Source organism: Tachysurus fulvidraco, chromosome 6 (assembly GCF_022655615.1).
Source record: "Tachysurus fulvidraco isolate hzauxx_2018 chromosome 6, HZAU_PFXX_2.0, whole genome shotgun sequence".
Lineage (NCBI taxonomy): Eukaryota > Metazoa > Chordata > Actinopteri > Siluriformes > Bagridae > Tachysurus > Tachysurus fulvidraco.
The window spans coordinates 32,162,978-32,174,736 of record NC_062523.1 but is presented as its reverse complement, the minus strand read 5'-3'; the positions used below and the strand labels follow the sequence as shown (position 1 = coordinate 32,174,736).

General features: G+C 38.3%; 1 protein-coding gene across 11 annotated transcripts; it reads left to right on the top strand.

Moving 5' to 3' along the window:
* The first annotated feature begins 6,683 nt into the window (after positions 1-6,683).
* LOC113662967 lies at positions 6,684-11,460 on the top strand. Of its 11 annotated transcripts, XM_047814432.1 has the most exons (4): positions 6,749-7,337; positions 9,879-10,070; positions 10,168-10,221; positions 10,751-11,058. In XM_047814432.1, exons 1-4 carry the CDS (start codon positions 7,325-7,327, stop codon positions 10,765-10,767), a joined length of 276 nt encoding a protein of 91 aa, XP_047670388.1. In that variant the 5' UTR covers positions 6,749-7,324; the 3' UTR covers positions 10,768-11,058. The 11 variants fall into 11 exon arrangements, 6 of the variants coding, with proteins under 6 accessions (XP_047670388.1, XP_047670383.1, XP_047670387.1 ...); XR_007140718.1 differs by lacking the exons at positions 9,879-10,070; positions 10,168-10,221; positions 10,751-11,058 and adding exons at positions 7,636-7,765; positions 7,865-8,334 and having other exon boundaries at positions 6,756-7,337; XM_047814427.1 differs by having other exon boundaries at positions 6,758-7,337; positions 9,879-10,221; positions 10,751-11,460.
* The last annotated feature ends 299 nt before the right edge of the window (positions 11,461-11,759 follow it).

Here is an 11,759-nt window from a genome sequence, read left to right as displayed (position 1 = left end):
TTGGAGTGGTGTGTGCCTCTTTTCAAAAGTTATTGAACTGGATGCTCTGCCAATGGAGAACCCCATAGAATAGAGTGATGATGGAAATTGAACATCTAGAGTAAATAATAGCACATTAAAGACTTGTAGTATGTTCTTTAGGGTCAAATAAATATTTAGCAACTTGTTTTGGAGTGGTGTGTGCCTCTTTTCAAAAGTTATTGAACTGGATGCTCTGCCAATGGAGAACCCCATAGAATAGAGTGATGATGGAAATTGAACATCTAGAGTAAATAATAGCACATTAAAGACTTGTAGTATGTTCTTTAGGGTCAAATAAATATTTAGCAACTTGTTTTGGAGTGGTGTGTGCCTCTTTTCAAAAGTTATTGAACTGGATGCTCTGCCAATGGAGAACCCCATAGAATAGAGTGATGATGGAAATTGAACATCTAGAGTAAATAATAGCACATTAAAGACTTGTAGTATGTTCTTTAGGGTCAAATAAATATTTAGCAACTTGTTTTGGAGTGGTGTGTGCCTCTTTTCAAAAGTTATTGAACTGGATGCTCTGCCAATGGAGAACCCCATAGAATAGAGTGATGATGGAAATTGAACATCTAGAGTAAATAATAGCACATTAAAGACTTGTAGTATGTTCTTTAGGGTCAAATAAATATTTAGCAACTTGTTTTGGAGTGGTGTGTGCCTCTTTTCAAAAGTTATTGAACTGGATGCTCTGCCAATGGAGAACCCCATAGAATAGAGTGATGATGGAAATTGAACATCTAGAGTAAATAATAGCACATTAAAGACTTGTAGTATGTTCTTTAGGGTCAAATAAATATTTAGCAACTTGTTTTGGAGTGGTGTGTGCCTCTTTTCAAAAGTTATTGAACTGGATGCTCTGCCAATGGAGAACCCCATAGAATAGAGTGATGATGGAAATTGAACATCTAGAGTAAATAATAGCACATTAAAGACTTGTAGTATGTTCTTTAGGGTCAAATAAATATTTAGCAACTTGTTTTGGAGTGGTGTGTGCCTCTTTTCAAAAGTTATTGAACTGGATGCTCTGCCAATGGAGAACCCCATAGAATAGAGTGATGATGGAAATTGAACATCTAGAGTAAATAATAGCACATTAAAGACTTGTAGTATGTTCTTTAGGGTCAAATAAATATTTAGCAACTTGTTTTGGAGTGGTGTGTGCCTCTTTTCAAAAGTTATTGAACTGGATGCTCTGCCAATGGAGAACCCCATAGAATAGAGTGATGATGGAAATTGAACATCTAGAGTAAATAATAGCACATTAAAGACTTGTAGTATGTTCTTTAGGGTCAAATAAATATTTAGCAACTTGTTTTGGAGTGGTGTGTGCCTCTTTTCAAAAGTTATTGAACTGGATGCTCTGCCAATGGAGAACCCCATAGAATAGAGTGATGATGGAAATTGAACATCTAGAGTAAATAATAGCACATTAAAGACTTGTAGTATGTTCTTTAGGGTCAAATAAATATTTAGCAACTTGTTTTGGAGTGGTGTGTGCCTCTTTTCAAAAGTTATTGAACTGGATGCTCTGCCAATGGAGAACCCCATAGAATAGAGTGATGATGGAAATTGAACATCTAGAGTAAATAATAGCACATTAAAGACTTGTAGTATGTTCTTTAGGGTCAAATAAATATTTAGCAACTTGTTTTGGAGTGGTGTGTGCCTCTTTTCAAAAGTTATTGAACTGGATGCTCTGCCAATGGAGAACCCCATAGAATAGAGTGATGATGGAAAGTGAACATCTAGAGTAAATAATAGCACATTAAAGACTTGTAGTATGTTCTTTAGGGTCAAATAAATATTTAGCAACTTGTTTTGGAGTGGTGTGTGCCTCTTTTCAAAAGTTATTGAACTGGATGCTCTGCCAATGGAGAACCCCATAGAATAGAGTGATGATGGAAATTGAACATCTAGAGTAAATAATAGCACATTAAAGACTTGTAGTATGTTCTTTAGGGTCAAATAAATATTTAGCAACTTGTTTTGGAGTGGTGTGTGCCTCTTTTCAAAAGTTATTGAACTGGATGCTCTGCCAATGGAGAACCCCATAGAATAGAGTGATGATGGAAATTGAACATCTAGAGTAAATAATAGCACATTAAAGACTTGTAGTATGTTCTTTAGGGTCAAATAAATATTTAGCAACTTGTTTTGGAGTGGTGTGTGCCTCTTTTCAAAAGTTATTGAACTGGATGCTCTGCCAATGGAGAACCCCATAGAATAGAGTGATGATGGAAATTGAACATCTAGAGTAAATAATAGCACATTAAAGACTTGTAGTATGTTCTTTAGGGTCAAATAAATATTTAGCAACTTGTTTTGGAGTGGTGTGTGCCTCTTTTCAAAAGTTATTGAACTGGATGCTCTGCCAATGGAGAACCCCATAGAATAGAGTGATGATGGAAATTGAACATCTAGAGTAAATAATAGCACATTAAAGACTTGTAGTATGTTCTTTAGGGTCAAATAAATATTTAGCAACTTGTTTTGGAGTGGTGTGTGCCTCTTTTCAAAAGTTATTGAACTGGATGCTCTGCCAATGGAGAACCCCATAGAATAGAGTGATGATGGAAATTGAACATCTAGAGTAAATAATAGCACATTAAAGACTTGTAGTATGTTCTTTAGGGTCAAATAAATATTTAGCAACTTGTTTTGGAGTGGTGTGTGCCTCTTTTCAAAAGTTATTGAACTGGATGCTCTGCCAATGGAGAACCCCATAGAATAGAGTGATGATGGAAATTGAACATCTAGAGTAAATAATAGCACATTAAAGACTTGTAGTATGTTCTTTAGGGTCAAATAAATATTTAGCAACTTGTTTTGGAGTGGTGTGTGCCTCTTTTCAAAAGTTATTGAACTGGATGCTCTGCCAATGGAGAACCCCATAGAATAGAGTGATGATGGAAATTGAACATCTAGAGTAAATAATAGCACATTAAAGACTTGTAGTATGTTCTTTAGGGTCAAATAAATATTTAGCAACTTGTTTTGGAGTGGTGTGTGCCTCTTTTCAAAAGTTATTGAACTGGATGCTCTGCCAATGGAGAACCCCATAGAATAGAGTGATGATGGAAAGTGAACATCTACAGTAAATAATAGCACATTAAAGACTTGTAGTATGTTCTTTAGGGTCAAATAAATATTTAGCAACTTGTTTTGGAGTGGTGTGTGCCTCTTTTCAAAAGTTATTGAACTGGATGCTCTGCCACTGGAGAACCCCATAGAATAGAGTGATGATGGAAATTGAACATCTAGAGTAAATAATAGCACATTAAAGACTTGTAGTATGTTCTTTAGGGTCAAATAAATATTTAGCAACTTGTTTTGGAGTGGTGTGTGCCTCTTTTCAAAAGTTATTGAACTGGATGCTCTGCCAATGGAGAACCCCATAGAATAGAGTGATGATGGAAATTGAACATCTAGAGTAAATTATAGCACATTAAAGACTTGTAGTATGTTCTTTAGGGTCAAATAAATATTTAGCAACTTGTTTTGGAGTGGTGTGTGCCTCTTTTCAAAAGTTATTGAACTGGATGCTCTGCCAATGGAGAACCCCATAGAATAGAGTGATGATGGAAATTGAACATCTAGAGTAAATAATAGCACATTAAAGACTTGTAGTATGTTCTTTAGGGTCAAATAAATATTTAGCAACTTGTTTTGGAGTGGTGTGTGCCTCTTTTCAAAAGTTATTGAACTGGATGCTCTGCCAATGGAGAACCCCATAGAATAGAGTGATGATGGAAATTGAACATCTAGAGTAAATAATAGCACATTAAAGACTTGTAGTATGTTCTTTAGGGTCAAATAAATATTTAGCAACTTGTTTTGGAGTGGTGTGTGCCTCTTTTCAAAAGTTATTGAACTGGATGCTCTGCCACTGGAGAACCCCATAGAATAGAGTGATGATGGAAATTGAACATCTAGAGTAAATAATAGCACATTAAAGACTTGTAGTATGTTCTTTAGGGTCAAATAAATATTTAGCAACTTGTTTTGGAGTGGTGTGTGCCTCTTTTCAAAAGTTATTGAACTGGATGCTCTGCCAATGGAGAACCCCATAGAATAGAGTGATGATGGAAATTGAACATCTAGAGTAAATAATAGCACATTAAAGACTTGTAGTATGTTCTTTAGGGTCAAATAAATATTTAGCAACTTGTTTTGGAGTGGTGTGTGCCTCTTTTCAAAAGTTATTGAACTGGATGCTCTGCCAATGGAGAACCCCATAGAATAGAGTGATGATGGAAATTGAACATCTAGAGTAAATAATAGCACATTAAAGACTTGTAGTATGTTCTTTAGGGTCAAATAAATATTTAGCAACTTGTTTTGGAGTGGTGTGTGCCTCTTTTCAAAAGTTATTGAACTGGATGCTCTGCCAATGGAGAACCCCATAGAATAGAGTGATGATGGAAATTGAACATCTAGAGTAAATAATAGCACATTAAAGACTTGTAGTATGTTCTTTAGGGTCAAATAAATATTTAGCAACTTGTTTTGGAGTGGTGTGTGCCTCTTTTCAAAAGTTATTGAACTGGATGCTCTGCCAATGGAGAACCCCATAGAATAGAGTGATGATGGAAATTGAACATCTAGAGTAAATAATAGCACATTAAAGACTTGTAGTATGTTCTTTAGGGTCAAATAAATATTTAGCAACTTGTTTTGGAGTGGTGTGTGCCTCTTTTCAAAAGTTATTGAACTGGATGCTCTGCCAATGGAGAACCCCATAGAATAGAGTGATGATGGAAATTGAACATCTAGAGTAAATAATAGCACATTAAAGACTTGTAGTATGTTCTTTAGGGTCAAATAAATATTTAGCAACTTGTTTTGGAGTGGTGTGTGCCTCTTTTCAAAAGTTATTGAACTGGATGCTCTGCCACTGGAGAACCCCATAGAATAGAGTGATGATGGAAATTGAACATCTAGAGTAAATAATAGCACATTAAAGACTTGTAGTATGTTCTTTAGGGTCAAATAAATATTTAGCAACTTGTTTTGGAGTGGTGTGTGCCTCTTTTCAAAAGTTATTGAACTGGATGCTCTGCCACCGGAGAACCCCATAGAATAGAGTGATGATGGAAATTGAACATCTAGAGTAAATAATTCATTTTCACTTGTTTAGCACTTTGATAGAAATAACACTCTACACTAATAATAATAATAATAATAATAATAATAATAATAATAATAATAATAATGTTAACAATAACAGTAGCAAAATGGTAGCGTTAAAGATAGAGACAAGTTCTCTCCCATTCTGCTCTCCTTCACTTCCACTCTCTTCTTTTAAGAGCAAATTAGAGCCCATTATAGACAAATAAATAGATAGATAAAATAGGTTAATAGGCAAAATAGTTCAATGACTCCACCCATACGGAGGAGTTACTTAGCGTTAGCATTAGTTAGCTTCCGGTTGGACATGGGACACAAGCCGAGGCTTGATCCACCTACGGCTGGCCGCCTCAGAGGAGGGTGTTCAGTGATCAAAGGCCGAAACACCCGTTGAGCCTGAGGTGCACTGCTGATGATGTGTCCTGAAATTCATAAAATGTTTGTTTAACAACCTTAAATAAACCATTAATTATAAAATAATTCTTTTTTAATAATAAATAAATGAATGAATGTATGAATGAATGAATGAATGAATAATTAATTTAATTAATTAATTGAACACACCCCCTTTCTTAGGAAAATCCTAAAACTTGGAGACTGACTCACTCAAATCAGTGGCTCGCCTCCTTGTTCCTCAAGGCCCATTTGGGACCTAAATACAAACAAAGTTCTGACAGAGCGATAGCTGTAGCAATAACATGCGTCGGCCAGTGCCTTTCCCTTGTCTCCCTATCTAACCACTCAGGTTAAGACCCTGTGATGGGGGGAGTCATTGTACTCTTTCAAAAACCTAACCCTACCCTAACCCTAACCCTAACCCTATCCTAACCCTAATCCTAACCCTAACCCTAACCCTATCCCTAACCCTACCATAACCAACTTTTTCAGACTGTGGCATTATAATAGGTGGAAACTAACCATAACCAACTATACCAAACCTAATTTATTAACTTTTTTCATATTAGTTAGAAACCTAACCATAACCAACTTTTTCAGACTGTGGCATTATAATAGGTGGAAACTAACCATAACCAACTATACCGAACCTAATTTATTAACTTTTTTCATATTAGTTAGAAACCTAACCATAACCAACTTTTTCAGACTGTGGCATTATAATAGGTGGAAACTAACCATAACCAACTATACCGAACCTAATTTATTAACTTTTTTCATATTAGTTAGAAACCTAACCATAACCAACTTTTTCAGACTGTGGCATTATAATAGGTGGACATCACATGTCGACCAGAACCTCAACCTAACCATAACCGATTTTATTTTTTATTACAACCGTTTCCTTTTTTCTTTCTTTCTGCCTCTTCTTTTTCTTTTTCTTTTTTTCTTTTGGTACCATCTTTATCTGGGATTCTTTAGGCCAGTGCACCACAAGGACATGATTCCTCAAATTAAACATCTATTTCTAAACCTAACCTTGCCAGTGCCACTGAACTCCTTATGATCGGGGGATATCATTTAATTATATATAACCCCCCCCCCCCTTTTGTTCCTTTTTTCTCCTTCTCTTTCCCTTTTTCACCATAATATATAATTTTCTTTTTTATTTTCGAGGCTTTTTAGGGACAACGGATCTGAGAGTGGATGAGGGGTATAGCAGGGGATCTTTCCTTTTCTTTCCCCAATCTTAAAGCTCTTTTTAAGGGATAAATAATCTTTATTCTCTTTAGAATGCATATATTTTTCAATGGGGGATTGAATTTGGACTACGTATCCCAGCATTCCCCTCTTCTTTCTCCTCTTCCCATTTCCTGTCTCTAGCCTTAATTGTTTCTCTTCAACACCTGATTACATTTAGCATTTAGGCTCAGGGACCAATCAGCTCTCCACCCCAATTGAAGAACTCCTTGCTCCAAACACTTTTAGTAACGGGGAGCAGGACAGAACTTCATAGTCCTCTGACGAAGCGACTGTGTCGCGAAACGTCAGGACATCGCTTTTAAACTTGTTTGGATGGCTTTTTCTTTTTTTCTTTTTTGCTACAGTGTGCACACTGATTCTTTTAAAGGATTACTTTTTTTCAATAAAGAGGATTAATTGATTTCTTCCTGGACTGAGCCTATTGTTTGGAGAAGAGTTCTGCTGGAGGCCGTTTGGCTGAATCCTCTTGGACCAGTCTTCAGTGTTTGGACACCAGACGGATCTCTCTATGGTCCGGTGGGGTAAGACTCATAGATTTTTATCAGATTAATTAAATCTTGGTCCTCTGTTTCCATGGCCACACTGAGCAACAGATTTGCTGTCCTAGAGAACTTACAAGCAGATGGGGTGGAGAATGCAATACAGACATCACATATTGTTCTTAATAAGCAATATTTTAAACTCATTCAGATTACACATCACATACAGATTATAAGTCATGCTATACACACTGATGCCTTTCCCAAGGGTATGTCTAAGCAAGTGAATAGGTTGACCAAATTTATTAAACCAGCATGTCCCAATAATGTAGTCTTACAGTATGTTGCCGATAACACCAACCAATGGATGCGACGGAACATGCGGCTCCTTCTTGACCACTATACGGTGACCCAATCTAGTTTGCTGACTAACATAAAAGAGTGGCTTGATTCGGCTTGGGAACAAGTATGTAAGTGGGCCCGAAACCGATATAAACATAGATTAAAAATCGATACGTTGACTGTGACTAAGAATTTGATTGTAAATCAATGTTCTTTTGATCAGGAAGTGATGGCGGTTTCTTCTGGCACCTCTGCTTTGACTTCTGTACAGACCCTTCCCAATGTAGATTTGGATCGATCAGAACATGCAGGTTTTTCTTGTGAGCCCTCGTCTCGGATCTCCACAAACTTGATCCCACAGGTCCATTCGACGGTGGTTGATGTCAGTTTCTGCAAGGCCAAACCGGTCACGGTTGAGGCAGAGATGCATCATTTGCCCACAGAGGATTTGATCCAATTGTGTGATACTCCAGATAGAACTCTAGTACTTGGAGATAAGATTGTATCTCACTATCAACAATCATGTGATATTGTCTTCAGTAATGTAGCTGTCCCTATATCACAAACTATTCTGCCTTGTACCCCTAATTCTGACTCGGTGAAGGAGGCCGATTCGGGATCAGGTAAAGAGGCTGTGATGAAGGACATAATAAAGGACTCTTGACCAAGGTCTTATCTGAAGCCTCCTCATTTTTAACTCCATCTTCTTCCCGGCCTTCCGTATCACCCCTGCGTTTGTCTGACGTTTCAGTGAATGATGCTCCGCTCCGAGCAGCTTCAACTCAACAGGCTGAGATGGTTTTGGAGAGAGCTGGTTCTCCCCGTTTCCCTGTCAAACATCCCAGATCTACCAGAAAGATTCAGGATTGGCATTTGAAGGTTCACAAACCGATCGTATTCATAGGCGATTCCAATTTGGCTCGTATTCCAGTTTTATAATCCTTTGGTACAGATAGACAGTTTTCCGGGTGCTAACTTCTTACACATCGCTAAGGTCTTGCAGAAACTGACCCCTAATCCGAATACTCAGAAGGTAATCCTGGCTTTGGGCATCAACAACAAAGAACAACTGGTCCAACAGACGTCTAAGAAACAGTTACAAGAATTGTGGAGATCGGCGGCGACAGCTTTCCCCAATGCGATGGTCTATACCCCTGTGATCCACTTCTCTGATCTGCTCCCTGCCTCTCAACAGGAAAACCTTAAGAAACTCAATGAGTTTATTTGTACCAATACTAAGTTTCTTACTGAACTTTCCCCTCTTAGGTTTAGGGTGGACCCTAAGGATCCGGTCCACTGGACTAGGCAGACGGCGATCGACATTTTGGCACATTGGCTGGACCAATTAAACTACTAGATTCGGAAAAGTGTATCTCAGTTCAACACACCGTACGAAATAACATTATTAACCTCTCTAGAACATTTATACTTACAGATTCGCAGGAGCAGCTCCTGAGCAGGGGTCTGACTTTTGTGCCGACGCCACGGAGGGTGGTTCCTGGAGAGCTCTTGGAAGACGTCCATGCCTTTAATAGAACGTTGAAATTGTTAGACTATTTTGATTATGAATCGGATATAGAACGTTTACCCTTTCTTAATAAATCAAATTGGACCCCCAAGATTGAGACAATTTCTTCACCCATTTCAAAACTAGTTCAGAATAATTACAGGACAGTTACCTTATTAAATTCTCCATTGTTGGATAGGGATAATTTGGATCAGCATCAGAGATTAGCTTTGACACAATTGAAGAACAACAAAGATATTGTTCTAAAACCTGCTGACAAAGGCTCGGCTGTAGTCATATTGGACAGACAACAATATTTGTTGGAAGCTCGTCGACAACTTGACAATCCAGATCATTATATTCGATTACCACACTCGATACAGAATCAAACGCAGTCTTTATTGATTGATGTCTTCCAAAAATTACAGACTAAAGGTTACATTAATCATAAACAAAAAATGTACCTCATAGGACCGAATCCACCACGGCCACGATGCTTCTATCTGCTTCCCAAGGTACACAAAGATCCTAAGGCATGGACGATCCCTTTCGAGGTTCCCCAGGGCCGCCCTATCGTGTCCGATTGTGGCAGCGAGTCGTACAATTCAGCACAATGTCGACCATTTTTTTTAATCCACTTTCTCAAATTCATGACAGTTATTTAAAAGACACGTATGATTTCATAGAGAAGATTCGGGACAAATCTTTTCCTGGTCATGCTTTTCTCTTCACAGCTGACATCGAATCACTTTACACCAACATTGACACTCGATTGGGCCTTGAGGCAGTCAGAGAGTGCTTCAATAGACATCCAGACCCTTGTCGGCCGGATGATCTTATATTGCAGCTGTTGGAGATCAACCTGACCAGGAATGATTTCGAATTTGATAAACAGTGTTATCTACAGATCCAGGGTACGGCGATGGGTAAGATGTTCGCTCCTTCTTATGCCAATATCTATATGGCTTATTGGGAGCGGACATTGCAATCCAAATTTACGGAAAGGCCTGCTCTCTATTTCAGGTATTTGGATGACCTCTTTGGTGTCTGGTCCCACGGCCCTGAGTCATTCGATCGGTATGTCGCACTAGCTAATTCACATCATAGGACCATTAGACTAAAAGCCCACGTACATAATGATTCGGTAGATTTTCTGGACACTACAGTGTTCTTCTCGCCTATGTCTGAGAATAAGAAGACATTATTGACGAAAGTGTATTTCAAACCGACCGATACACATTGTCTTCACAAACATAGTTTTCACCCTAGACATACATTTGCAGGGTTGGTCAAATCTCAACTGATTGGTTTTTATAGAATCTGTTCCAGACGGGAGGATTTTGAAGGAGCCACTCTGACTCTTTTCAGAGCCCTTCGTAAGAGAGGCTACCCCAAAAAGGTTCCTCCGTAAAATAAAAAATCATACTGTACACTTTCTACATAGCCAGGAGCCGACATTGGGTACCGACACCAGAGATGTCATCCCTTTCATTACTACATACAACATCCGTTCTAGAATGGTCAACTTTAGCATAAAAAATCAATTTCAAAAGGTTCAGAGTAAACACTTACCGCTGCAAAGGTTTCATGTTGTCTCCGCCTACAGGAAAAACCAGAACTTGAAGGATTTGTTGGTCAGATCTTCGCTTCCTTCGGATCCTGTGGCAGCACCTCCGACTTGGACAAAGTATTTCCGCCAGCCTAAAGTCCTGTGGACCGATCCTAGGGGACATGTTGCTTTACCTCGCATAACCTTATTGACTCGGAATGTTGTATATTTGATAACCTGTACTCATTGTGATCACCGATATGTGGGGGAAACGGGCAATACACTACAGACACGACTGAAACAACATCTTCGTAACATTAACCTTCAGAATCTCAACACACCATTAGTAAAACATTTTGCTTCTATAGATTTGTCTTTCATTATTTCTGGATTGGAGGCGAATTTTCTATGGTCTTCTGGGGAAAGGAAACGGAGGGAGATGTTTTGGATAATGGATTTGAACACCTCTTTTCCGTGTGGGTTCAATATTGGGGATCGGGTATGGGCTGAAGTGGGAGATCCTGTTTGGTAATTCATGGTCTAGATTGTACACCCCCTTTTTGTTTTCTTGAAGTGATGTGATGGTATATTTGACTTTTGGAGTGATTAGTATGAAATTTGATGGTTGGCACTTGTACTTTAGCACTTGGAGACCATGTAGAGCCATACAGATTCACCGTACTGAATAATATCCTCCCAATCCTGGTTTCCATTTTCCTTTTTTTTTTCTCTCTAGTCTTCATTTTTGGTCTAGAGTCAGATTTTGTCTCCCCACCCCCACCCCCCACCCCGGTTTCTCCTCCTTTTTCTTTCCCCTCTGATCGATTAGCACTTATGATATAATTTTAAATCTACCAGAATCAATTCTCTCTTTCACTATTGATGGTGTACCCTCAAACCTAACCATAACCTGTCTCTATTCTTCTAGGATTTTTACTAAATTCCTAACCTAACCATAATCGATTTTTCTCAGTTGTAATACAATGGTATGTGGACGTTACAGGTTGACCCCGACCATAACCTAACCATAACCGACTCTTTAGGTTGTGGCATAATGTTGTGTTGA

Bases quoted from the DNA above. Each gene is read 5' to 3' on its own strand.
- LOC113662967 (XM_047814427.1), top strand. The intron at 10,222-10,750 runs GTATGTCGCACT...CTCCGCCTACAG, and splicing joins GGCCCTGAGTCATTCGATCG to GAAAAACCAGAACTTGAAGG.